General features: G+C 46.7%; 1 protein-coding gene across 1 annotated transcript in view; it reads right to left on the bottom strand.

Annotated features, from left to right (window-relative positions):
* The window catches only part of LOC146782818 (alpha-2,8-sialyltransferase 8E-like), a 134222-nt gene extending 108072 nt beyond the window's left edge, over nt 1–26150 (bottom strand). Inside the window, exon 1 of the mRNA XM_085637903.1 lies at nt 26035–26150. Coding sequence (XP_085494029.1) covers nt 26035–26150 — 116 coding nt within the window. The remainder of the gene's footprint in view (nt 1–26034) is intronic.
* Between the last annotated feature and the right edge of the window lie 912 nt (nt 26151–27062).

Genomic DNA, 27062 nt, shown 5'->3' with positions numbered 1-27062 from the left:
CATTTTGTATTTATGACAAAAGTGTGGCACACCTGAGCACAATCTTGATGGAATCAAAGCTGTAAAACAGAAAGAAATTTCTTACAGAGGATTGTTGTATTCTGCATTCTGTTCCGTTAGGTGTTTGTAGTGTCCTGCGAGACACGTTCTAGCGTCCCACAGGAAGCTGTAATCCCAGCCACTCCCTCGAGGGCTGGACACACTGCACCCCCACACCCATCCATCACGGGTGCCACGAGTGACTTGGCCCCGTCAATAAAAGGGCCCGAGTGCACGTGCTCGTGGCCAGTTAACACACTAACTCCAATGCTGTATGTGTCCCTCATTTGCATGATGCGGGCCTGAGGCCCGACACCACACTGGTGACGAGGCGGGCAGCTGACCCCACGTGCCCGTGGCCTGGCGCCTCATCGTCCCTCGTGGGGGAAGAAAAGGAAACGTGCCAGGGAGACGGCACCCCCGCTGCGAGGTACCCAGCCACCAGCACCTGTCGTTGTGATCTGGCGCGACGCCACCCCCCGCAACCCATGGAGCGACAATGAGGTCCGCCCGTGCCGCAATCCTACTGAGGACAGGAGGGGAGGAGAATGACCGGATGATCCTGGGGTAAGCGTGAAACCCGCAACTTCACCCTCGTTCCCTCGCCCATACATCCAGTGGCCACCCGGCAGTGACGAACTGTCCCAGCAGGACGACGAGCCAGGGGTAAAGCACTATCAAAGAGCCAAAGGTTGAGAATCTGGCGAGGCCGCCCAACGCAAAGAGAACCGAGTAGCAAGCCAGAGCACAACGCCGCTCCAGCAGGCAAGTCCCAAGCGAGCTAAGCAAACAGCCCGCAGTGGCTAGATAGCCTGTGACCCTGCCACAACGCAGCAGAAAAACCTCACTACCAGCCTGCCCCCGCATGAGAGCCGCGGTGCACCCATCAAATCCGGCTGCGCCCCTACCCGCCGGAATGAGACTTCCGCCAACGCTACTGGCGGCCACCAGTTCCCCCCAAAGGTCCCGGGCCTCTCACCTGCAATCGGTAGGCAAGCTCCTGCCTGCATCGTCAGCCCCGTGTGGCCGGCCATCGGAAGGGAAGCTGCTGCACTGCGCGTTGTAAGCACCGGCAGCACCACCTAGCACCTGACGGTCGCGCAGCGGCCAGACCCCATACAAGCCTGTGCGACCGTGCCACCAATCTCTGCAAAACTACACCGGCCTTTTTCAACACATGGCACTGGTCGTCCCCTCGACCCCAGCAGCGGCGCTTCTGCTCCAAGGAGAGGTGCAGAGCATCGGCAAGTTGCCCCTATAAACCCGCATCCTGGGTGCCTGCCACGTTGGTGACGTCACCGTGGCATCCAGCATCGCAGACAGCGCCACCTAGTGATCAGCGGTGCAAAAGCATCCGCCAACACAGCAAGGAGCCCTACACCAGCCCTTTCGGCCCTCCGTAGCCTGCAGCAAACTGACTAAGCAACTGCAGCCTAGAAGCAGATTACCAGGGCCCAGCACCTTAGACATGGTGCTGCCACCCGGTGAATGTAAGAGACAACACACTCTCCTGCAGCTGCGCTGAGCAGGCCCAGACAGGAGCTCCCAGCATAGGTCTTCACACAAAAAGAAGCAGACACACACACAAGTTAAGCCCAGGTGGAACGTACCTAGTACTGCAACAGCCCCAATCAAGAGCCTCTGTTCAAGCTGCTATGGGCCACTGAGAGATATCGCATAAGCAGCAAAGGAACCATAGCACAGGTGGCGGCAGCGCCATCTAACGACTGCTCAGGAGCGTCTTCAAAATCCATGCCCAAGTGTTGCTGCCAACAGTTGGAAGAGGGGAGATTCCAAACCCGCACCTAGCAAGAGGATACCAAGGCCCCAGGACTGCCTCAACACAGCGGCCTCAGCACAAGCAGGTGCCAAAGAGCAAAGGACAGCAAAGCCCAGCAGAACGGCAAACCCCAAGAGAAGCACACGGTGCATTGCGCGCCACCCCAAAAGGGCTGCACATCACCAAAGGCTCCCAGGAAGCCCAAAGTCTGCAGCAACCAGGGCAAGCCACCAAGACGACAGCAGCGCCACCTGGCAGCTCCCCAGGCGCAACGTGCTGAAGGACAGGCATTTTGCCGGGGCAGAGCGGATAACCAGCTGTGCCCCACGACCGTCAGCCCAGACTGCACCGCAGACCGGAGGTGAGGCCCGGACACTCTACTACCCTGCGGGAAGTGGCTAGATCAGCAACGGAAGTTTGCTAAGTGATCCCAGCAAGGGGATCCACACCAGCGCATCCAAAGAGCGGTCCAACACACTGACTGCTCACCGCTGCCGACGTCAGCAGTACCATAGCACAGCGTCCAGCTAACCAGCCAGCAACAGCAACCAACAGATCCAAGAGTGCGCACCGTCACCACCAAGAGGACTGCCTGCTCACACCCAGTGGCTGACACGGACCGTACCAGGCACAGCAAGACGCGCCCTCGGAGAAGAATGCTCAAAGAGTGGCCCTCTGCACCCTGCAAGTGAGGACAGCCAAGATGCCTGTGAAGAGAGCAAAGCCCCTAGGCCTCTGCCGCACTCATGAGCCCCAAGGTGCCCCAAGCTGCACCAGCGCAAACCAGCATCGCATATGCAAGAGCACAGCCTGCAACCTCTGCAAAGTATAGGTAGAAACTGGCAAACCCTGCGAAGAGCGGCAAGTAACTTGGAGCTACACACAAACAACCACCACCACTAGCAAGAAGTGGATGGCCAGCCAAGACAGCAACGTCTCCAGGGAACTGCTCCCAGCAACAGGGCAAGAATGACGGGTGCAGAGCGCGCACCACACACATGGCTGCCCAAACCCACCGACATTGAAGAGGTTGCATCACCCGCCCCCACTGGTGAACAGCCACACCAGTGCCAGAAGGGAGCGCCCAAGGCGAAGACGGAGCGCACGTAGTCCGAAGCGCGCAGAAGACCACACCAGTGAATCCGACAGCACGGGCAGGCGCCCGGGAGATAGAGACATCTCCGCAAAGAAGCACTGCTAAACGCAGGTAGGAGAGCACCCACATCTATACCGCCACAGCAAAGCCCCGCGGTGGGCCAAAAGCAACACAGTGTCCTCCTCAACACTGCCTCCAGATGGAGTCGGCGGTGACCCACGACAGGCAAGAGAGGAGTCGCATACACCACGTGGCAGGCCGCCACAGCAACAGGCGCTCCAACGCCAGCGACACGCGACTGGACGTCACGTCGCCCAGCAAGCAAGGAGCGCGCCGGAGCAAAGGCAGAAGCCGGCGCCATGACAGCGCCGCCTCGAGGTCCAGGCGCAACGCCCTCGAAGAAAGAAGAGTCACAGCCCTGTCACCCTGAAAACCAGATAAACACAGGTGGGCTGAACAGACCAGAAAAGGGAGAAGACCGAGGACTCACAGAAGGCCATGAGCACACCCTGACATACCAGACAGCCACCAAGGCAGACCGAAGTCCCTGGATACAGCTCCACAGGTGAACCGAACATAAGCCGCAACAAGCGCAAACGTGTCTCATCCCTACGCTTCCCCAGGCGACCGTCCATCCCCAAGCGTCGACAGTCTAAGTCAAGTGGCATCCCTGCTCCTCTCCGCAGATGCCACGGGTGAAGATCAGCACTGAGTGTCTGTCCTCACACCGCGTCAAGACAGAGTAGGCAGTGGCCCCAAGCCAGGCAAGTGAGGATCCACACACTCTACGTGTCAAGCCGCCACAGACACTCAACATCAGCGAGACGGAGGCACGTGGCTGCCCAGGTCCATCCTGACATCCAAACTCTACCAGCAAGTCACCACCACCTGTCATTCTGATTCACCCCATGGCTGGCAACCATCATCACGCCAGCCATCAGCACATGCGTCAAACACCACTCCTCAAGTACTGATGGACTGGAGTCTGAAACCGCTGCCACACAAGCCGACTAAACGAAATCAGAAGCCACCTGTGAACCTGGCCTACACTGGATCCGCGACAGCGAGTGCAAGTCGTGACCAAGACTCATCCACCCGTGAGGGTTGTGCGTGCGACCAAGCAACGGCTCCTCGGCGGTCCTGCAGCTGCCCCCAGACGGCACACAAGCAGCGGCTCCAGCGCAGCCTTCCTACAGTCCCGCAGCAACCCCTACGACGGGCCTCCCCAGGCGGGAGAGCGAGGAGAGACATTGCCCCACCAACAGGGTACCAGTCACAGCCAAGCGGTTCAACAGGGATAGTCGGTCCAGCAACACCTCTGTGAATTCTCACTTGAGACTCCATCCACGGTCATGATGCAGCACGCTAAAAAGAACTGTTAGAACTCACCACAGACCATCAAGACAGCAAGACATGGCATTGTCAGCGAACTGACGGAACGCAGCGGACGTCTCCAAGCCAGCGGACGTGTACTGAGTCCCTCAGGTTAAATTACGGGTGTCCGCCGAGAAGGTACTGCTGCAAGCCAAGTCCACCAGCCCATGTCTGATGTCGTCCTGCCACCTGGCTCGAGAGACTGATGGACCCTGTGGTATTTAGTTTTGTTTCTTCCCCACAGGTTGGACTGACACTTTGTTTGTCCTTCAATAAAGTTGGGGAGGAATGTAGTGTCCTGCGAGACACGTTCTAGTGTCCCGCAGGAAGCTGTAATCCCAGCCACTCCCTCGAGGGCTGGACACACTGCACCCCCACACCCATCCATCACGGGTGCCACGAGTGACGTGGCCCCGTCAATAAAAGGGCCCGAGTGCACGTGCTCGTGGCCAGTTACCACACTAACTCCAATGCTGTATGTGTCCCTCATTTGCATGATGCGGGCCTGAGGCCCGACACCACAGTGTTCAACTGCAATTTATGTTCTACATTCTTTATGATGTAAGGTGTATTTCTAGGCTGTTGTTGCAAGGGCATAAAGCTGGAAGGATGCTTGTCAATGGACTCTACATGCAATCTACAATAAACCAATATGTCGACATTCAAGAGGATTGCTTCATTATTACTTCTCTACTTACACATAACAAATTGGCGACAATTTGGGATAAAGCAGTCTTTCTCCATTTTTTTTTCCTTTTCGTCTTGGAGCCGATTTGCTGTTCAAAATTATTTTATAATTATTTGTTTGTTTTTCCAGCATTTATTAATTGTTTGGAGGCTTACTACCAGTGGAATCGCCGTGCACTCATAATTTTTTATCGCGATCTTCAATTGGAGCTGCACTGAAGTATTGGAGCTGCGAAGAAGTGCAGCAGCGTTGCAGTTGATAGTCAGTACTCTTAGCTAACAGGCATTGGAAATTTCCAGCAGCCGTGGACGTGCAAGCGTGTTATTACAGCTGACTGCCAGCAGTTTCAGCCAACCCGCGTTGAAGACTTTCAACGGTCTTAGCCAACCAGAATCCTGCACAGCTGTTGGAGTTCTCGTCTCTGGTTGCAGGGCATTTTTCTATTGCCCGGCGTCACCACCAGGCAAACAGGCAAATGCGTGACGCACCACGCTTACATCCAGCGTGTCACCACTATGATATTCCTCAAAGCTTGTTTACTTTGTGGCTGCAGAGGATGCCCTGACACGTTCGTGTTAATTCAGTATCAGGGTTATCAGAAACTACACCATGCTGTATCTGGCGGCTGCAGATACGTTTTCCATGGTATTTGGTCCGACTTCTCTGGATTGGAACCAACTAAACTGTGCCTTGATTTTTTTTTTTTTTTATTCATTCATTCTAGTCATTCCATCATTATAGTATTGTGTTTTTTTCTCATTTTGTTTTTCTTTTGGTTATGCTGTTGTGTGCAAGAACATGTCTAGAGGAAACGCTGTGCAACAACCTCCAAATTTCTTAGGCTGTTCGAGCAAACCTAAGATGGAACATTGGTTACGTGTTTTTAAAAATGACTTAGTAGCTATGATGACCTAAATTATAGTCCAGATAGGAAAGCAGCTATTTTATATAGTTGTATTGGAACAGAAGGTCAAAATGTTTTTGATAATCTGCCAGTCATTCCACCTCCTGGAGAAGATTCAGGGGATGCTGGTAACTGGGATGTGTGTTTAGAAGCAAAAAAAAGGTTAGCGCGGCAATTTACTCAAGAACCAAGAATTGTTTGAGAGCGGTCTAATTTTTATTCAAGGACACAATCTGCAGATGAAAATATAGAACAGTATATAGCAGCAGTTAGAATTCTAGCCAGCACATGTGAATTAGAGATTTCCAAAGATCAGATTATTTTAAACTGTTACTCTAAAAAAGTTCAAGAGCATTTGCTGTGTTTCACCAATCATTCTTTAGAGGAGACAGTAAAAATAGCTAAGGGCATAGAACGTTCAGCAGAATCGGTGAAAGTGTTGGCTGGCACAGCTGCAAGTGCCACAGGTCATTTGGATAACATGGGTGTGAATGCAGAATTATTTCCACAGGGGGACGTTGGTCCCTAGGAGAGTTAGATCTTCATATAAATTGTCTAGAGCACCTGGCAGGTTCGTTTGCGATCCGGACGCTGGCTCCCAAACGGATCTCATGTTGCATCCTTCTTCGGATGGACAACATATCGGCGGTACGGTACATCAACAAACTGGGGGGCACGAGGTCCTCAATGTTGGTGGAGATAGCGAAAGCCTTTTGGCATTATTGCCTGAACCAGCAGATCTTGGTGATAGCGGAATACATTCCGGGTCAGTCCAATGTGGTGGCAGACTGGAATTCACGCCACCTCAGGGACTACAACGATTGGCAACTTCTCCCACGAGTGGTCCTGTGGCTACAGGAGATTTGGGGGATTTGCGAGATAGACCTGTTTGCCTCCAGACTGAACCGTCAGATGATGAGTTTCTTCAGCTGGAGGCCGGACTCTCTGGCGCTGGCGACGGATGCCTTTGCGCAAGAGTGGACTCAGAAATTGAATTACGCGTTTCCACCATTCATCCTCATTCCGCGCGTATTCACTCAAGTGATGCGCCAGAAAGCAGAAGTGATTTTAGTGACTCCCTTGTGGAAGTCGCAGCCTTGGCTCCCATTGTTGCTGGAGGCGAGCTGCGACTTCCCCAGGAGGATCCCATGGTCCTCGACGATGCTCCAGGGCCCTCAGGGGGAGAAAACCCGATGGTCCTATCGGGTCACCTGTCCCATATGGCGTGGAGACTTTCAGGCAACGTTGGCAAATGCCAGGATTTTCGGACCAGACTGCAAGCTTTATCAATCAGGTGTGGGCCCCCTCTACCAGGAAGCGGTATGCTTCAGCCTGGGGAGGCTGGTGCCGTTGGTGTATGGGACAACATGTGGGTCCCGTTGGGGCAGGATTACCCTATATTGTAAATTTTCTGTCAGAAAAGGCGGCGGAGGGTTTGTCGTATCGCTCGGTTAATAACTTCCGTTCCGCCATCTCGGCAGGCCACTCTCAGATTGAGGGCAAACCTGTCGGAATACATCCTTTAATATGTAAACTTCTAAAGGGTATCAGAGTAGCTAATCCACCTAAACCTAAGTACACTTCATTGTGGGATGTCTCACTGGTTCTGTCTCTGTTTAATAACTGGCCGGACAACAACAGGTTGTCCAGGAAACAATTGTCGGCAAAACTGGCCATGTTGCTTTGCTTAGCGGCTTGCAGACGTTCCTCAGATGTTAAAGCACTGGATATTACAGGTAGAGTATTTACTCCGGAGGGAGTTTCGTTTTCTATTACGGCTAGGACTAAAACAATGTCACGTAGTGTGGATTATCATGCTTTTCCCGATAATACTAAACTTTGTGTGGTTCAATGCCTCAAGGCTAATGAAGAATGTACCAGGTCTATTAGGCCTGATGGTGTGGCGCAATTGTTAATAGCTCTGCAAAAACCGTACAAACCTGTGACTGCGGCTACCATAGCCAGATGGCTCAAAGATGTTATGCATGAAGCAGGGGTGGATACCCAAGTGTTTGGTACACATTCTAGTCGAGGCGCCATGGCCTCTAAGACTTTCATGCTGGGTTCTACGGTGCAGGATATTATGCATTCTGCAGACTGGTCGTCTGAATCAACGTTTAAGCAGTTTTATTATAAACCGGTGGGTGATATATCCTCTGTTGTTTTTAATCAGCGTTAAACTAGCATAATACGAAGCCTCCGGTCCTGTAATAGAATAAAAAATTAGCTAGCATTCGCGCCAAGAATTTTCAATTCTATTAAGGAATTACTGTAATGTCATTTTTGCCCACCCGTTGTGTATATATTCTGATTATACAGAAGTTATGGGTTGTTTTATCTCTGTTCTTTCAGGATCTGACAAGAAGATGGATTAATCCGGTGTGCAGATTGACGTTCTTCCCAGCTGGTCTGGTGTTCTTCCACGTTGGAAGCTGTTGTTGAACTCTAATACTTATTGGACTATTGTTCGGAGCAAAGAAAGAGGACTGGTTCCGGTGTTACTGGCTCTTATGGTGCCCTGCAGGAAGTGATGTGGTATATGCATCATGGGAAATGTAGTTTGTTTTACATAAGAAAAGTTTTCATTGGCTGCAGTGAGTAGCAATAAATTGAAAGAGAAGCATAATCCTCGCCTCCGTGTCCTTAATAGAATTGAAAATTCTTGGCGCGAATGCTAGTTAATTTTTTATCCTGGCTCGCGGTGTCGTTGGAATCCCCGTCTCGTGAGGGATGAGTCTCTCTGTGCGCGTAGTTTCTCTGTGCGCGTAGGAAGCACAGAGATTGATTTACTCTTCCGTAGTTCGCGTCGTCACGCTTCCTGTGTGGCAACGCATGGGGGCCATTTTTGTTAACAAATGCGCACTTACTTTCACCAGAGTTTCCGGCCGTAACTGTCATCAGCTGTTTTTGACAGTCGGGTGAGGAAATTTGTGAAACAAAGCGGAAACAAAGTCATTTCTTTAAAACAGATATATTTTAAAAGTATAATAATTCACTTTTAGATTACTTTTAGTATTGGAAGGAGAGGTTTTATAGTAGTTAGGTGAATAGGAAAGAATAGTTTAAATTTAAAGGAGAGAAAATATAATAAGAATAGTTTGGAGATGGTGAAGGTGCACAGAGTTCAGGTACAGCTCATGCAAATATAAGGAAGATAGTTCAAGAGGAAATGAAAACTTTAGTGAAGGAAGTTTTAGAAAGTGTTCTAAAAAAGAAAAGAAGGGCAGTGGAATGCAATGAAGAGGAATATTAATAAATGGAGGAAGGGGACAGGGTGATGTAAGAGGTTATGGGAAAAGAGCAAGAAAGGAAAAAAATATTGAAGTAGGGATAAGGTTTATGAGAAAAAATCAAGGTGAGCCTTGCACCACAAATGAGGAAGGTGTCCGAAGCGGCACAAAAGTTGGAGAGAAACATAAAGTGGATCTCCTAGATGAGGAGTTGGAGGAGGAAACAGATGAATGTGTTCTTTATGATTACATAGACGATGTTGGGATTTGGACATGAATAAGGTAGAAAGGAGAGAAAAGAGAAAGGGATTGTGAAAGATCCTCAGGGATCAATCAAAGCATTTGTAAAGCGCACTACTTACCCGTGAGGGTCTCAAGGCGCTAAGGGGTGGGGGGTGCTGCTACTGTTCGAAAAGCCAGGTCTTGAGGATTTTTCGGAAGGTCAGTTGGTCTTGGGTCTGCCGTAGGCGGATGGGGAGGGTGTTCCATGTCTTGGCGGCGAGGTGGGAGAATGATCTGCTGCCAGCGGTCACTCTTCGGATGCGGGGGACAGTGGCGAGGGCATGGTCGGCGGAGTGGAGCTGGCGGGTGGGGGTGTAAAGCTGAGTCGGCTGTTGAGGTGCATTGGTCCGATGTTGTGGAAGGCTTTTTGTGCGTGGGTGAGAAGCTTGAAGGTTATCCTCTTGTTGACGGGGAGCCAGTGTAGGTCTCTCAGGTGGGGTGTGATGTGGCTGCGGCGAGGGATGTCGAGGATCAGGCGTGCGGAGGCATTCTGGATGCGTTGGAGCCGTTTCAGGAGTTTGGCCAAGGCTCCTGCGTAGAGGGTGTTTCCGTAGTCCAGTCTGCTGCTGAAGAGGGCCTGGGTGACCGTCCTTCTCGTTACGGTGGGGATCCACTTGTAGATCCTGCGGAGCATGCGGAGGGTGTTGAAGCAGGAGGAAGAGACGGCGTTGACCTGCTTCGTCATGGAGAGGGTGGATTCGAGGATGACCACTAGATTGCGTGCATTGTCGGTGGGTGTTGACGCTGTTCCTAGTGCGATCGGCCACCAGGAGTCGTCCCATGCCGAGGGGGTGGATCCGAGGATGAGGACCTCCGTCTTGTCCGAGTACAGCTTCAGTTGGCTGTTTCTCATCCAGTCGGCGACGACCTTCATTCCTTCGTGGAGGTTGGTTTTGGCGGGGTGGGGGTCCTTGGTGAGGGAGAGGATCAGCTGGGTGTCATCGGCGTAAGAGAAGATGTTGAGGTTGTGCAGTCGGGCAACGTGGGCGAGCGGTGCCATGTAGATGTTGAACAGCGTTGGGCTGAGGGATGAGCCCTGGGGTATGTCGCATATGATCTCGGTGGCTTCGGAGTGGATGGGGGGGAGGCAGACGCTCTGTGTTCTGCCGGAGAGGAAGGAGGTGGTCCAGTCCAGGGCCTTCTCTTTGATCCCGGCGTCATGGAGTCGTGTTCGTAGTGTGCAGTGGCAGACCGCGTCGAAGGCGGCTGACAGGTCCAGGAGGATGAGGGCCGCTGTTTCTCCGTTGTCTAGCAGGGTCCTGATGTCATCGGTGGCGGCGATGAGGGCAGTTTCGGTGCTGTGGTTGCTGCGGAACCTAGACTGGGACGGGTCCAGGATGTTGTTCTCCTCAAGGAAGCTGATCAGTTGTTTGTTGACGGCCTTCTCAATGACCTTCGCTGGGAACGGGAGCAGGGAGATGGGTCGGAAGTTCTTGAGGTCCTTGGGGTCCGCCTTGGACCTGGGCGGGATGTCGTTGGTGTTGGAGCTGGGGTTGGAGAGTTCCTTCACGATGTTGAAGATAACTTTGCTTGTGTGTGTGTTGTTTTCTAGGCGGTCTTTGAAGGAGGCCTCCTAGGGAGAGAATATGTTCAGTCCGGAGATGATTCACCACCCTAGAAAAGCAGATTGGTGGCCGTTGCCTCAGGTGGCAATTTTTTTTTTTAAACTCTGGATAAGGAGACCGTTGGATAAGAAAGCAAGAGCTGTAATGAAGGCTGAGTGCTCTCGTCCTGTGGTGGACAGGAAGGCATGCATGACACCGGATTTAGATCCGGATTTGATTCGCTTCCTTTTTAGGTCTCGCCTAGCGAAAGCAGCACATGCGCTGCATCACCTTGGCAAGATTCTATTCTTGTCGGTTTGGTGCGCGAAGGGAGACAAAACTTGTGCCCGCCGGACAGCCGATGTGCATGCTCACAGCGTGTCTTCTCTGGCGATCCAGAGCTTGCGCCTGGACAGCCTATGTGCACGCTCACGGCGTGTCTTCAGCTTGCGCCCGGACAGCAGATGTGCACACGCACGATCACATCTTTGCTAGCTACCGGGCTGCGCGCGACGTCCTGAAGCGTCTTCTTCTTTGACCTCTCCCACCTCCCGAACAGCATCGAGCAGCGATCGCCGTAGTTCCCCTCCCACCTTCAAAACAGTAACAAGCAGCAATCGCCGTGGGCTTGCTCCTGGGTTGGTCTAGGGTCAGCTTATCCTCTTGTAAGACAAACCAGCTTCCCTCCCCAACACTATGTTTATATTGGCAAAGTGTTCTAAGATTCCTGGATTGGCTTTAGCCCGAGGAAGCACAACATCTTGCAAACAAGGGGCTCCTCGAAGTTCAGGCTGTGTACAAGTTATTAGCCTGAATGGCCTTTATTTAAGCATGGAGGTACAGGCACGAAGCGTAGGTCACCGAAAATTCTGCTGTGTTCAAAATTTGAAATTTTCTCCCTATCAGGGAAAACTTCCCACTTTGTTCAGACTACCCAGGGGCTCCTAGTGCAGGTAGTCACTGATCAGATCACTTGGGAATTATCAAGGTGTGCTTACATTTTAGATTCAGACCAAGCCAAGCAGAAGGCCACCATTGCTACGTAACTGACAGAAAGAGGGCAAAAAGAGGGCGTGGAGAGGCAGTGGATCCTTTTGTAAGCAAATAACGGGACAACAACCTTCACCAACCCAACAGGAAGGAGTTCTTGGTTCTGGTAGAAGCTCCTGAGCACAGGAACATGCAGGTGGTCATATCCACCCTGGTCATGTCCACCATGGACAAACACTTTCTGGGGAGTTCGCCGTTTTGCACAGTCACACATTCTCCCCAATGTTTGCCCTCCATTAATTCTACCCAGTTAAGCACTCACAGGCACAATACACACTACGCCCACACCTATCACACGAGTTGGGATAAGATAAACGGGCCTTTACTGGAGAGAGCCAAGAGGCATTCTACCCACCAGGCCTGATCTAGAATTATTACCAACCACCTCACAGCCCGGGAGAAGGGGGTAGTCACAACCCTCACTCCAGTCAGAGAGACGCATAGGATGTGGTGCATTCCTTGTCAGTAAGGCCTGGCTCTGCTGACAAATGACAAGATTAACCTATGGAGAACTTACTTAGTTGATGGAGTTCACTGAAATAGAAGGATAGCTGAAAAGCATTAACAGGGCAGCGTGGCATAGCTTTTCCAAGCCTTGCAGAGAAACCTTCGACACGTTCTCTTGGATATAACTGCATCACCTGCGCAGATTAAATTAAACTGTTGAACATTTTCCAGATGCCTTGGGAAAGGGTAATGATGAATAGTCTGTGAGAATAAGTATCAATTACAGTTAAATGTTCATGCATCTTATGCACATTTCAACACAAAGTAAAAACATGTAGCAATGTTTCTTTGTTTTCTAGTATGTTTTGATTTTACTGTGTTTTACAGAACAGCGCTAATCTGCTCCTGGGTTGAGTAGCACTTAAAAAAAATTATGTCTATGAATCAATTGCAGAACAAACCACTATGGTCACGAGGCTATCCAATCAAAAACACACACTAACATTGTTACACAATCACATTTTCCTGAGCCACATTAGCAACACATCTAACATGCTTATACTGCATAAACAACTAAAGACCAACCTGTTTATTGTGACAGTAAACTCTGCCGCGAGCCCTCTTAATGCAAAGCATGCCACATCCTCTTTACTTCAAATATAAGCCCACCATACTGTGCCCACTCTTTCAACCGAAACAGGGTCTGGGGCCCGCGAGGGCCAAGAAACCAAAGGGCACACCTAAAAATGCAGTACTGTTTTTGGGAGCGGGGTGCATTGTGCACACCTCTAGGTGGTAATAATGTGTGCCATTGGCAAGGACGTGCTGTTTGCACAATATCCCCCTTTAACCCCCCAATCACCCCAACAAGAAGCTATGCCAGACACCCATTGAAAACAATCATTTGCAATGCAATAGGTCTCACATTTACGCAAGTTTAAGCTATTGCCATTGTAAATGGCAATGCCTTTTATTTATGTTTTTAAAAACCAAATCATAAAAAAAGGCATTGTCATTTACAATCCCAATAGCTCTAACTTACGTAAATGCGGGACCTATTGCTTTGCAAATGCTTGTTAAGATGGGGCGTGATCCTAGAAAGGGGTTAGAAAGAGCACTTAAACAGGAATCTATCTCCTCATCCCGCAGTCTTTTACCCTGCAGGGAATCACAACGTGGTCGTTACAATGACCGCGTTGTGATTCCGCATACCATTACTCCGCAAGTCGGAACAACGACTTGCGGAGGGGGGCACTGGATATTGGAATAGTATAATTTACTATTCCAACTCCAGTCTGTGCGGACACTAGGGAAGGTGTTGGATTTTAAATCCAACACCTCCCTCCCCCCCCCCCCCCCCCCCCCCATCCGCAAGTCATTGTTCCGACTTGCGGAGTAATGGTATGCGGAATCACAACGCGGTCGTTGTAACGACTGCGTTGTGATTCCCTGCGGGGACAAAGTTTTGCGGTAAACGTTGTTTACCCTTAAACAGTGCCAGGATTGGTTGCTAGATGTGTTGGGGCCATTGGCTCATATTTTGGATATGGCAGAAGAAGCCGAGATGAAGGAGGTTCAAATAGATAATGAGCTCTTAAGGGGTTGGGCCCAAAGAGCAATTTGTTTTCTTGGTAATGCCAATGCTACATTATCAGCAGAAAGAAGGAAAGCAATACTTATGAGAATAAGTCCTAAATTGGGGGACTTTGCAAAAAAAGAACTTTCTGAAGACCCTAAGGGTTATCTTTTCGGAGAAGGATTGGTGAAAGGGGTTGGTAAATATGTTTCAACCTTCACAAGCCTAGATAAGGCTCAATATTCGTTAAGGAAGGTCTTTGGTAGAGGAGTTTTTGACCGGGCTGGGGCATGAGCCCGTTTCCCTGGCCGGTCATAAAGCAGGGCTCAGTACCAGTCGCAGGGACGTGCTGCGTTCAGAGGTTTTCAATCATCGACTGGATTTTATCCTCAGAGAGGAAAAACAGGGAGAGTGCGTCAAGCAAGAGGACGAGCGCAGTTCAATCAAGGAGTTCAGGGTGAGTACGAGGAACTTTTTTGGTTCTATCCCTTGCGAGGTAGGAGGAAGATTGAAATGGTTTCTGAAGAACTGGGAGGAAATAACAAAGGACAGTTGTGTTACTCAAACTATAAGAGGTTATGTAATAGAATTCATAGAAGAACCAGTTCAGTTGAAATAACCAAATCAGTTGGTCTTTCAGAAGGATTTACAGGTAATAGTAGCAGAGGAAGTAAAGGAAACGTTAAGAAAAGGAGCAATTCAGAAAGTTTTAGAGGAGGATCGTGGTTTTGTTAGCACAATATTTTTGGTAGAAAAGAAAGAGAAGGGTTGGAGACCTGTATTAAGAGGGTTAAATCAGTTTGTTGTGTACAGGCATTTCAAGATGGAGGGAATCCATCTGTTAAGAGATATTCTTCAAGAGAACAACTGTTTGGTGAAGTTAGATCTAAAAGATGCGTATTTCACTGTTCTTATTGCGAAGCAGAGTCGAAAATATTTACACTTCAGGTTGATGGGGGAGCTTTATCAGTTTTGTTCTCTCCCATTTGGTCTGGCATCGGCACCATGGTGCTGTACAAAAGTGTTGAGACCTGTAGCCAAGTTTTTGAGAGAGAGAGGGGTATACGTATGATTATGTATTTGGACGATTTTTTAATAATGTCGCAAAGTCAAGAGGATTTGAGGAAGCATTTATTAGTACTAATGAATCTCTTGGAAGGATTAGGTTTCTTGATAAACAAGGAAAAATCTGTTTTGGAGCTGAATCAGTGTTTGGAGTTTTTGGGTTTGCTGGTAAACACTATAGAGAAGACTTTGAGTTTACCAGAGAAGAAGGTGAAGAAGATAAAGTAGAAGGTGAAAGGAGTTTTAAAGAAGGAGAGAGTGGCTCTAAGGAGTTTGGTGAGAGTGATAGGTTTATTTTCTCCATCAATTCAAGCGTTTTTTCCAGGGCCGCTTTATTACAGAGCTTTGCAGAGATTGAAAGCAGAGACAGTGAAGAAAGGACTGTGGTATGGAGATCAGGTAGTTCTGTCTGTGGAGGCTCGGGAAGAGTTGGTTTGGTGGTTAGACAATCTAGAGGCCTGGACTGGAAGAGCGATTTGGGGAATTTGTCTAGATTTTGTATTGGAAACAGACGCGCAACTTTTTGGTTGGAGAGCATGTCTAGAGGATCAGGAGACAGGAGGAAAGTGGACTTTGGAAGAGAAATCAGAGGATATAAATGGTTTGGAGATGAGAGCAGGACTCTATGCTTTAAAAAGCTTTGGGAAAAAGTTAAAGAATTTCAATGTGTTGTTGAAGATGGACAATGTTTCGGCAGTCCGTTATATAAACAAGTTGGGTGGAAGCAGGTCAAAGAATCTGACTCTTTTGGCAAAAAGAATTTGGATTTTTTGTTTGGAACAGAAAATAGGTTTGACGGCGGAGTATTTTCCAGGTCAGAACAATGTTGTGGCAGATTGGAATTCGAGGTATATCAGGGATTACAGCAGTTGGAAGCTGAATGTTCTCTATTTCAAAAGGATATGTTACACATGGGATCCATTGGAGGTGGATTTATTTGCGTTAAGGCTGACGTATCAATTGGAATGTTATTACAGTTGGAGACCGGATCCGTTGGCGGAGGAGGGAGATGCGTTTCAGCAGGATTGGAACAGAGTTCGGGGGTATGCCTTTCCCCCATTTGCAATGATTCCGCGAGTTTTGTTAATGGTGAGGAGACAGAGTTGTCAGTTGGTAATTGTGACCTTTTTGGGCAGGTCAGGCGTGATTTCCAGGTTTGTTGGAAATGGCAATAGAGGAGTAATTATTGATTCCGGATACAGAGGACGTACTTCTAGGGGCAGAAGAGGTTCTTCATCCTTTAGTTTTGGTAGGGACATTGAGCCTTCTTGTCTGGAAGATTTTAGGAGAGGTGAGCAGTTCAGAGGTCTTTCGGAACAGGCTCAGGAGTTGCTCAGAGAGTCTTGGGCTCCAGGGACCAGAAAAAGGTATGTTGGAGCATGGAAGAAATGGGTTTGTTGGTGCTTGGAATTGGGTTTGGATCCCGTGGAGGCATCTGCCATAGAGGTGTCAAATTTGTTATCAAGGTGTTTAGAAGGGTTTAAGTTATAGAACTATAAATTGTTATAGGTCTGCAATTGCAGCGGGACATAGGTTAGTAGGAGGTTGTTCTATTGGTAGAGAACCGTTAATCTGTAGGGTCATGAAGGGAGTAAAGTTACGGAGACTGCCGAGACCTAGATACAATTGTCTATGGGATATTAATAAACTTCTAATTTTATTTGAAGGGTGGCCTATGAATAGATATTTGAATCTGAAACCGTTATCAGGTAAGTTGCCAACTTTGCTGTGTCTTATTTCTTTTAGGAAAGGTTCGGATGTCCGAGCTTTGGACATTTGTAACAGATGTCATAATCCAGATGGAGTGTTATTTAGGATTTACAGAAGGACAAAATGCATGTCTTCATCAATATTTTATCCAAAATTTGAAGAGCACCCTAAGTTGGGTGTTGTTAATTGTTTAAAGGGGTATGAGAGCAGATTGAGCGAGTTCAGAAGACATGGGACGATCAGTTATTAATTTCGTATATGAAACCATTTAGACCGGTGACTTCAGCGAGCATTACAAGATGGGTGAGGGGTTGTATGCTGGAAGAAGGTGTGAATCCTAATGATTTGGGGGCTTACTCGGTAAGGGGTGCTATGGCAAGTAAAGCCTTCGTGTCAGGAGGATGTTTGGAGGAGATTTTGCATGCAGCAAATTGGTCTAATGCTGATGTTTTTGCACGTTTTTATTTGAAACCTTTGGGTCATGTTTCGGCTGTGGTTGTAGCACAGCTTTGAACATGTATAATGCTAGCCTCCGGACTTGTCATGGAATGCAGATTCTCCAAGTTTGGTGAAGAGAGAATCTGGATTTCATTAAGGACACGGAGGCTAGCATTATCCCTCCCACCCTCCCGGGTAAGAGTTTGGAGGGGGAGGGGATTTATAAGCTTTTGTTAATGTGTTTATACATTAGTAGGGTTGTAGAACAAGTGAATATCATTTTTATTGTTTGTTACAGATAACCAGTAAGAAAAGGCGAGAGGTTTTTGTTAATCGTTTGGAAAAGTCAAAGTTCACGGGTTATGGGTCCAGAGCAGCTTAAAAGAGGAAGATGGCTGCTGTGACAGAGTTGATATTAGTTATGGACATTCTAAGTTCTGGAATTTTTTGTTTAAAGTGCTGCAAGGAGCTGGCAATAAAAGTTAATGCATAATGCTAGCCTCTGTGTCCTTAATGAAATCCAGATTCTCTCTACACCAAACTTGGAGAATCTACATTTTCATATCTGAGCATATTCTTCACATCTAAGGGACATTGAGGAGCACACATTGAATCATGCAAATCAATTTTTTTACAATCACCAGAGAGCATTTTCAGATTTTCAAACAAAATGGGAAATAAGCCAATCAGGGAAATTCTGAAGCTTGATAGGAGCAAGTGCCTTACAGGATCCTGTTGCGGTGCTGCGTTATGGGAAACGACTAACAATGTTGCAATCCACACCCAAGAAAATATTTTTTTAAGAAGATTATTAGCAGTCCCTAATTTAACCCCTTCATACATTGTACATAAGGAATTAGCAGCTCCCTATATTGATGACTATATCCGTGTGGCAGCTCTCAATGTTTGGTATGGGATCTAAAGTAAAGATGGAACCAAATTTACCCAGGAAATTATAATGGAGTGCCTCGCCCTTGAGCATAGTAAATAAATCCCATGGTTGTCCTATATCAATAAACTCTTAAACGAGTGCGTTGAGAACGTCGATTTTAATGACCCCATGCAAATTCTTTGTCATAGCAAAAAAGATTTGAAAACCGGGCTTATGGAAGCAAGAGAACTGGTAAGAGGAACTGACGCAATCTCAAAGTAGACGATCAAGCCATATTGTGAAGGGCCAATTGCGAAAGGCATACAGCAATATTTACTCCGGGTATCAAATTTAAAACATAGATTTTACCTTACAAGGCTGAGAATCGGTACTCAGCACTTTTTGATAACTTTCCCTATTATGGACAAATGAAACCGAAATCACCCAAGTTGCCATTGTGACGGAAAATCACATCAGTCAACTCGACATTTTATCCTTTTTTGTAATTTTTATAGAGACATTAAGGAGAGCATTTTACGACCTTTATTTAAAAATGGGAAATTGTATTCTTATAAACCCGCTTTTGATTTTATCGGTAATCAGAAAATTAGAAAGTATGTAAAGGAGTGGTTGTATGCACACAACTGGCGATCAAAAGAAGAAAGATTAATTCACATCTCAAGGCTTTAGTTTATGAAGGAATACAGGATATATATTGATTGGTGTCTCCTAGAAATGTTATTACCTTTTTAAAACTTTTTGGATAGGATCAAAACTTATTTTTACATTAATATTTGTATACCTAAATAGTAATTTTCACAGTCTTCTGAAAGAAATTACTATTAGGGATTCATGTGTAAATTATCTGAAGTATTATATATTTATGGTATTGAATAATTGATATATTATATTGACCTACTTTAAAAATATTTTTAAACTTTATACCATGTTTTTCGTGTTTTAAGGTATTGACAATTTGCTGAATTATGTGTAGACCATTTTGTTTAGAATGGTTTTATGATTGTACTTTTCAACTGAATAAATCTCAAGTGAATGAACCAATAAAGTCGAATATTTAGAGCACTGCATTACTTCTGAGGGTGTGAAATCCAAAGAAGATCTTGTCAACGCGTTAAAAGAATTACCGGCTCCTGGTAATAAGTCCTTCATAGGTCTCAGTGACTATTATCCTAGTTTTGTGTTAGGGTATGCCACTCTCATGAAACTATTAAAGAAAATGTTAAGAAAAAAGGAGAAATTTGCCTGGGGCCGGAGCAGGAAAGAGTGTTTGTTGATATCAAAGACATGTTACCCAAAGTGCCTGCATTAAAAACATATGTCAGTGGACATAAGTGTCTCATCCCTGTGGATGCTAGTGCAGTCGGCCTATGTACCATTCTCTGTCAATGCATTGATAATGTATAAAGTACTGTGGCTTTTGCATCTAGAGTGCTGTCAGATACGGAAAAAAGGTACACTACTATTGAAAGAGGCTATAGACAAATTCAAAGTGTATGTGTGGGGCACTCATTTCACTTTGTGTACCGATCCTAAACCACTCATGTACCTAGCTGTTGGGGGACAAGGGCACGTTGTACAGTTTCAATATGGTGTACATTCCAGGCAGTACAAATGCCAGAGCTGACTGTCTTTCGCACTTGCACATGCCTGCACAAACGAGAGTGGTTAATGGGGACATTTTTGAGAATCAATGTATTGGTGCAGGTATAGACATTCTGGACGAATATCAAGGACTAGTTTCTGAAGAGGAATGGTTTTGTGGATATAAGGAGGATTCTATGAAGGAGCAGGTTTTGTGTTTTGTACATCAAAGTTGGCCTCGTATTAAGCATTGTAAAGGTGAGTTATTTTTTTTCTGTCAAATACCAGATCAACTCACATTTGAGAATGACATATTGTTGAGGGCTGGTAAAGTTGTGGTTCCAAAAATGTTGAGGACCAGAATTATTATTCTAGCTCATAGAGGACATTTAGGAGCCACAAAGAAAATATGAAGAGCTTGTTTTTAGTGACCATATATGGACAAAGAAGTTGATGACTTTGTAAATCGGCGTCAGGAATGCATTTTATCCAATAAACACTGGAAACTTAAGAATACTCCTTTAAATGCCACACTGTTACCTTATGAGCCGTGGGGTAAGTTGGTATTAGATATTGCGGGACCCATGTCTGCATTACTAGACAAATCCAGGTATTTACTCATGTTCACAGGTTATTATTCCAAACGGATTTACTACAAATTTGTAGGTGAAGTATCCACTCAAATTATTATTCAATTTTTGGAGAAGATCTTTAGAAGGTTATCCAGATGAAATACTTACTGATAATGGTGTTCAGATGAATTCTGGAAGTATGAAAATATTTTAAAAAGATAAAGGCATAAAACATTATATTCTCCTGAAGCCAAAGGTGCTGCTGAGAGGGCTAACCGTTTCCTCAAGGAGGATATCCAAAAAGCTGTGATGAGTGGATTGAATGTAGAAAAGTGTATTCAGGACAATGTGTGGGTGTATCATAACACACCTCACAGCACTACAGGAGTTTCCCCTGTCACACTTTTGAGAAGCAGAATTTCCTGCACAGGACTATGTCCAAATTGGTTGCAGGACAAACATCATGAAGGGTTTGTGAATTTAAAGGAAATGCAACATAAAGTTGAGGCTATCCAAGGTGTAATGAAGGTATTTCAAGACTCCAAGAAACGTGTGTGCGAACAAGAAATCTGTGTAGGAGTATGGGTCATGTTGGAAGTTATGAGAAACAAGAAATCTAAAATGAATTTTCACTTTACTGGTCCCTATAGAGTTTGAAACGTCGTTCATTCTTCAGTCATGTTGGAGCAGGGGCGTTAGTGGTGCAGTAGAAATATAGTTCTACTCACAGAATTTCAAAGTTCTATTATAAGAAATAAGCTGCCTTGTCATCAGGGGCTGTTTTTACCAGCTGTAAGTGAATCGTTGTTGGGAAGTTTTTCTTCTCGTTCTATGATCACAAAGGACAAAACCCTTGTGAGGGTGCAAGACAATTTAGTTGGCTGCTCGCAGGATGTAACTGAGGCAGCTAACAGCTTTTGTGAACCAGAGCTTGCTAAGGAAAGTTGTATCACAAGAAGTGGTAGAGTGTCTAAAAAACCTGCCTATTCGAATGATTTATCTGAATAGTTATATAAATATATATATATTTTTTAATTTTTATTTTTAATATATAAAAAGGGAGAGATGTGTTGTATTCTACATTCTGTTCCTTTATGTGTTCAATGGCAATCTATGTTCGGCATTCTGTATGATGTAAGGTGTATTTCTTTGTATGCGCATCTTACAAATGTAGTTCCATGTTCTGTCCTCTTGCTGGTATAGGTTGCCGTTTTTCTAGGCTGTTGCTGCAAGGGCACAGAGCTGGAAGGACGCTTGTCGTTGGGCTCTACATGCAATCTACAATAAGCCAGTACCTCAACATTCAAGAGGATTGCTTCAACATTTCTTCTCTACTTCCCCACAACAAGGACACTGCAGGAAATGAATAAAATGAGGGGTTTTGTTTTGCTATAGAAACAATGGTTAGTTCTCTAGAAAGCTAAAATGAGAACACATTTTCTTATATATTGAAAAAAATCTATATGTTTAGATATGTTTTCCATTAAACTACCTTTGGCCGATATAATTGGGTGTCCTGGTGGTGTTTATGCATCCTTGTGGACTTTTGGGGTATAGAAACAAAGGTTAAAGTGACGTTATAGTTAGGTGAAAATATCTGTGACAACATTTTAAACTCAAAAAACACTTCTGATCTTAAAGATTTAAATGGCACATACTAATTTATTTCTTACTTATTTCTTTTTTACTGCTACTCGTCCCCATGTAGTGCTCCAGACTACTTTTAAACACATATAGAAAAACAATAACTCATACTAGTGTGTAATTCAATGTACAGGAAACGTTACGTGGGAAAATGAGGGTTCCCATGTGTAGGATTCACATATCTTCTATGCTTATAGACACTATATGTTAAGAGTACATAGTCGTGGGAAACACAAAGACAGGATCTAAAATGTAACACAGTGATTGGAGTTTTTTATACTAAAGAGACTTTATTGCTATCCAGAGGAACACTTCTTTGCAATGCAATCTTAAAAAACCAACAGGAAAAATGAGGATCTAAACCCATGACTTGCAGTTTGCATGCAGCTCCTTGATGCCGCTTCATAGCTCACTGTGCAATTGCAGCTTATAAACTGGAAGTAACAAAAGTATCTGTGTCCAAAGCATTAACCGACTGAGGTATCTACATAAAATACAAATCTTTGATCTGTATGTTACACTGGGTGTTTTGTAGCAGGCACATTAACCCTCTGTGCTACTGTATGAGTACAGAAACTGTGACAGGACAAACTACAGAGCTGTGCAAGAACTACATTAACTACCAGAGGTACCTTACCGTCATTATATATATTATCCCCCGAAAATTACAGGGCACACAATGATCTCTGCAGCAGGTGTCTTAACCCAGTTAAATATTTTAAAATGCAGCCTCTTTGTGTCCAATTAAGGAATCTAACACAGATGTACTCTCACATTTGCCCTTGTTGACAATTTCTCTGCAGCAGACTTTTTTCTAATAGTTGACTGTCAAATTCCACTTTTCATTACTTTGCCAATGCTGACTCCATCTCCTTTGCTGTGACCTTGACCCCCAATTTATGAATTTGTAAATTTTTCCAATTCCAGCAAAGCCATCGGCTGAAGAAAATACCAGAGTCCCCATATCAGGAAGTCATTATCTAAATACAAAGCTGGCCATTTCGGGAATGTGTTGGTTGTCTGTAGGAAGTGGGGAGGAGTCACCGAAGGACATTAAGACCTCCCAGGTCCACAATCAGGCCACTGGACACCTTGTCCCGCTCAGGGACAGGGAGTGATGGGCAGTGGCGTAACGAAAGTTTAAGGGGTCCCCCTGCAATGTACACAGAGGGGCCCCTGCTCCGGATTTTATCAGGAGCGCTCAGACCTGAGCGCTGTGCTGAGGGGGCCCCCTGCAGCTGGGAGGCCCCCCCGCACCGCGGGGGATGGGGGTAACGCCCCTGGTGATGGGAGGAACATTCTTTATGCAGGGGCAACATGGGCAGATACAAGCTTCCCTGAAGTGAAGGAACAAGTGGTAAATAGAAAGCAAGTTAAAAAGACTAGTTTAGAAACTTACCTGTGTCCTTGTCTTCTGTACATCCTGCACCACCCAAAACATAACAAAGGTAGTCAATGGGAGTCTTTGACCTTCTCTCTCATATTTTGAGGTCTCGGCTAGACATTGCTTGCGCTGTCTCTTCGAGACATGCTGCATCTACTTAGTGGGATTAGACCCACCCATGGGCATCCCATTCACTGGTTCCATTGTTGCTGTCCTATTATTCCCCTCATTTGTCCATGACATGCATTTGTCTTACTACTTGCTGTGTTTAGTCGTCTCCAAGAGCAGGGACTGAGTACTGCATCAATACACTTGTCACCATTTTAGCCTGCGTATCAGGAACTACTTTCTTCTTTCTTGAAGAGCAATTGACACACTTGGTCCTGTTCTTATCTCCTTACATTTGCTGTGCATTCCGAGACTGCATGCCCCTCCTGTCTCACGGAGCAGTCTGTGGCAGGCTCAAGCGGTACAATTGGGCCCCATCGCTGCTGACATATGGGGCCTTCTCCACCAGGCCTGTCCTGGCCCTTTGTCTCTTGTCCCAGCCAATTCAGATGATGGCAAGGGCTGCATTTGTTTTAAACACCCTGGAGTTAAAGCACTTTCTGTTTACATTTTGAGGCCACGTTCTGTTTAATCAGTCTCACTGAAACAATTTGAGCGACACCAGCTCCTGTCGTCCACCAATTACATCCATGTTAACAGCAAGTCAGTGGAGATTTCTCAGTGGGTAAATGTGCCTAGTGACTGGACCAATCATGCTCCTGTAAATATACACCCCTACGGCTCAACAGCTGATTAAACTTCTTCAACCCTTAGACATTAGCCAACGTGACCGGGAATGGCGAAGTGTTGGCCTTTTTTCAGATAATGCCCTCATGTGGAGGGGTTTCCAAATTACCACTTAAGTGTTTTAAATTCATCTAAGTCTGGCCCTTGTAACTGGAAAGTCCCTTGCCTCAGCACTAACGTTTCTGAATGTCCCAGGCTCAGTTTTTAACAATTGAGAATGGAAAAAAACGCAGAGGCCTGTCTACCCCGATTGGTTTGTAGGATGGCCTTAAAAGAGCCACTTGGGGAACCGGAAAAAAACAGTCTTATTACTTCAGCCAGTGCTGCTTCCCCAAAGACACTGTGACATCACTCATTTGATGGTTCCTTTAATGGACGTTAGTATCCCACCGTTTGAGACCCTTGGTCTGGGTCCTATGCAAGCAGACAAAGCCACAGGATGTAATCAGATGAATACTTTCCATGGGTTCCTTCACTTGGCCTTCCCCGAGCTGCTAAACGGACATGTGAAGTGGACAAGGAACAAAGGGTGAGGCCAAGAGATTAACCTCTGATGACATCAAGGGTCAAACGGCGTTTGAAGTTACACTCCCCCCCGTCCTGACATTTCCATGATTCATCATACATGATGTCTTACATGAACAGCCATTGACATGTGCCAGGTTCTCCCTCAGCACCGCAGCAGGCACGCGAAAGGGCACGTGGACCCGAGCGGGCTTCTGGTGCATCCTCCCCGTTGGCCTCAGGCCGCAGTCACCTCACCCGGCGCGCCCAGGTAAACAGCTTCCTCTCTCGCGGAGTTCAGGGCCGGTGTTCAGATGACCTGCGATGCTTGTTCTCCGCTCTTTCCCTGTGTGCTTTTAAAGGCCGGCGGGCGGGGAGGACGCTGCCTCCATCACCCGCCCCTCGCGCCAGCAGAGCCACGCGACCGGTTCTTGCTCGGCTGGAACAAGCGCGCGCCTTCCGAGCTCCCATCACTGCGCTCGCCTCCCCCACACCGGGCGACGCAGGGTGGGCGCTCTCCTAGGACAAGACCCCGAAGGGCCGCCCTACTTGTTGGACGGCAGGGGGTCCGCGCATCACTCTGTTTTATTATCTTCGGAAGCGCGCGCGGCTGCCTTTCATCGGGATGTTGCTCCGAGGCTCGTTGATTGCACTCTTCCTTTTACTCAGTGCGCGCGGGGCTGCCCAGGGAGCGCGGCCTGTCTCCTCCGCAGTTCAGGCTGATTCGCAGTTCACCTAATACATATTAAGTGAAAACTATAAATGTTACTTTATATTCCTGACTACCACATAACATGGCTGCAAGACATTGCAATTGACTAAACCAATAGCTCTTGCATTGCCGTGACCGATTGGCTTTGTCAATGCTTGTTGGATTTGTTGTGGCTTTTTCTGGACTTTGAAACGACCTGAAGAAGCTTAACTATAGCACGGGATGGTTTGCTCCTTCAACTCCTCTTACTGACAACATATCAAAACAAAATCTCCTTTTGTGACAATTAGGTGAAGTATTGACTCCCCTGGATAGCTACCCCTACTCTCTGGCCAGTTGACTCAGGGTGTGGCACTGTAGCAGTCAACAGGACACAGTCAAATTAACTGTTAAGAAACTAAAAGCTTTTATTGAATTTTATAAAAGTAACTTTAAAACAAACTTCTATTTTAAGTTAATCTGCTACACTGTGGGGTCTAAACCAGATATCCAGGTGGAGAGGTGTGGCGACACAACCAGAGCGGCTGACTGCAGAGCGCAGGGCTCACAGTTCGATCGCTGGCGGAGCTCAGCTCAGCATCATGCGACTCTGGGCAATAGCTCACTTAATCTTCCCTACAGGCCCCAGTGCCTTGAAACCCTTAATGGGTGATTGATATGTTCGCGCTTTACAAATAGGAATGTTTATTATATCAACAAAACCATAATTTAAAAAAGTAAAACTTACCTCTTGCAAATTCTCTGTTCTTGCCCCGGAACTGGTGCCACCCTGAACACTGTGTAATACACAATGGCAACTCCAGACACCACCAGAATCCAAGCCAGGTGTTGGACCAGCCGCATCCTTTTGTGTTTATGGCAAAGTGTGCGGAATCTACACAAGGCCACACTTCTGTAGATAGTGTTTCTTCTCGAGTGGGAGCTTGCAAAACAGGCGGAGGTGTGATCCAAGTAATTTTTTAGTTAATTGTTACTAAAGAAGTTTAAAACCGATAATTTGGAATTCCAAATCCAGAAATATTCTGCTGGGAAGACGCCTAGTCTGGTAACTCTTGGTCATCTAGCGCTGAAGGCTTTTCGCTGGGCTTGGGTGAAGCTTGGGGATGGAAGGGGGCTTCCCGGCAAGAGTGTCAAGAAGACCTTGCGTGGAAGGTAGGTGTTGTTTGTGGAATCCTGCGGTCACCGGTTCAGAGACTGGAGGAGATGATCTAGCGGTCGGTCCTCTGTGGAGCAAGGCTTGGCTCCCTCTGGGTGCAGGAAGTGCTTTCAGTGGCTGTGGTGTTCAGGTTTGCTTGACAAGGGGCAGGTCAAACACCATCAAGTTGTATTTGCGCTTGTATTGTAATACAGGTGTGGCGGGGCTCTTGTGTGGCACGAAACCATCATAGTTCCCCTGCCTGTCATAGAGCTGAAGTCTAATGCGAGTTGATATGTATACATTTACTAATAGGGAAAAGAGAAAAGGCACTTAAGCGGGATTGTGTTCCTACTCCACCGACCTCTGACCGCAGTTCAGTCTGAGCAACAACTGCACTGTGTTTTCTGTACACAGCTGGCCGCCGGTTGCAAAACCAGCAGTGGCCTCAGGGGCACTGTCCAAAGTAAATGGAGATCCGCCTAAAATTAAACTGGTGCCAGAGTGCACCATTAGCCAGTCATGGAAAGCAATGGCAGTGCTGCATTCCGTACAATGCAATTCCTGAGGTCTGTCACAGCTCCTGTGATCAATGTTTATAACTCTGCCATGGTGAACGT

This window comes from Triturus cristatus, chromosome 12 (assembly GCF_964204655.1).
Source record: "Triturus cristatus chromosome 12, aTriCri1.1, whole genome shotgun sequence".
Taxonomy (NCBI): Eukaryota; Metazoa; Chordata; class Amphibia; order Caudata; family Salamandridae; genus Triturus; species Triturus cristatus.
Note: the sequence above shows the minus strand (reverse complement) of the source record. Positions and strands in the feature narration are given on the sequence as shown.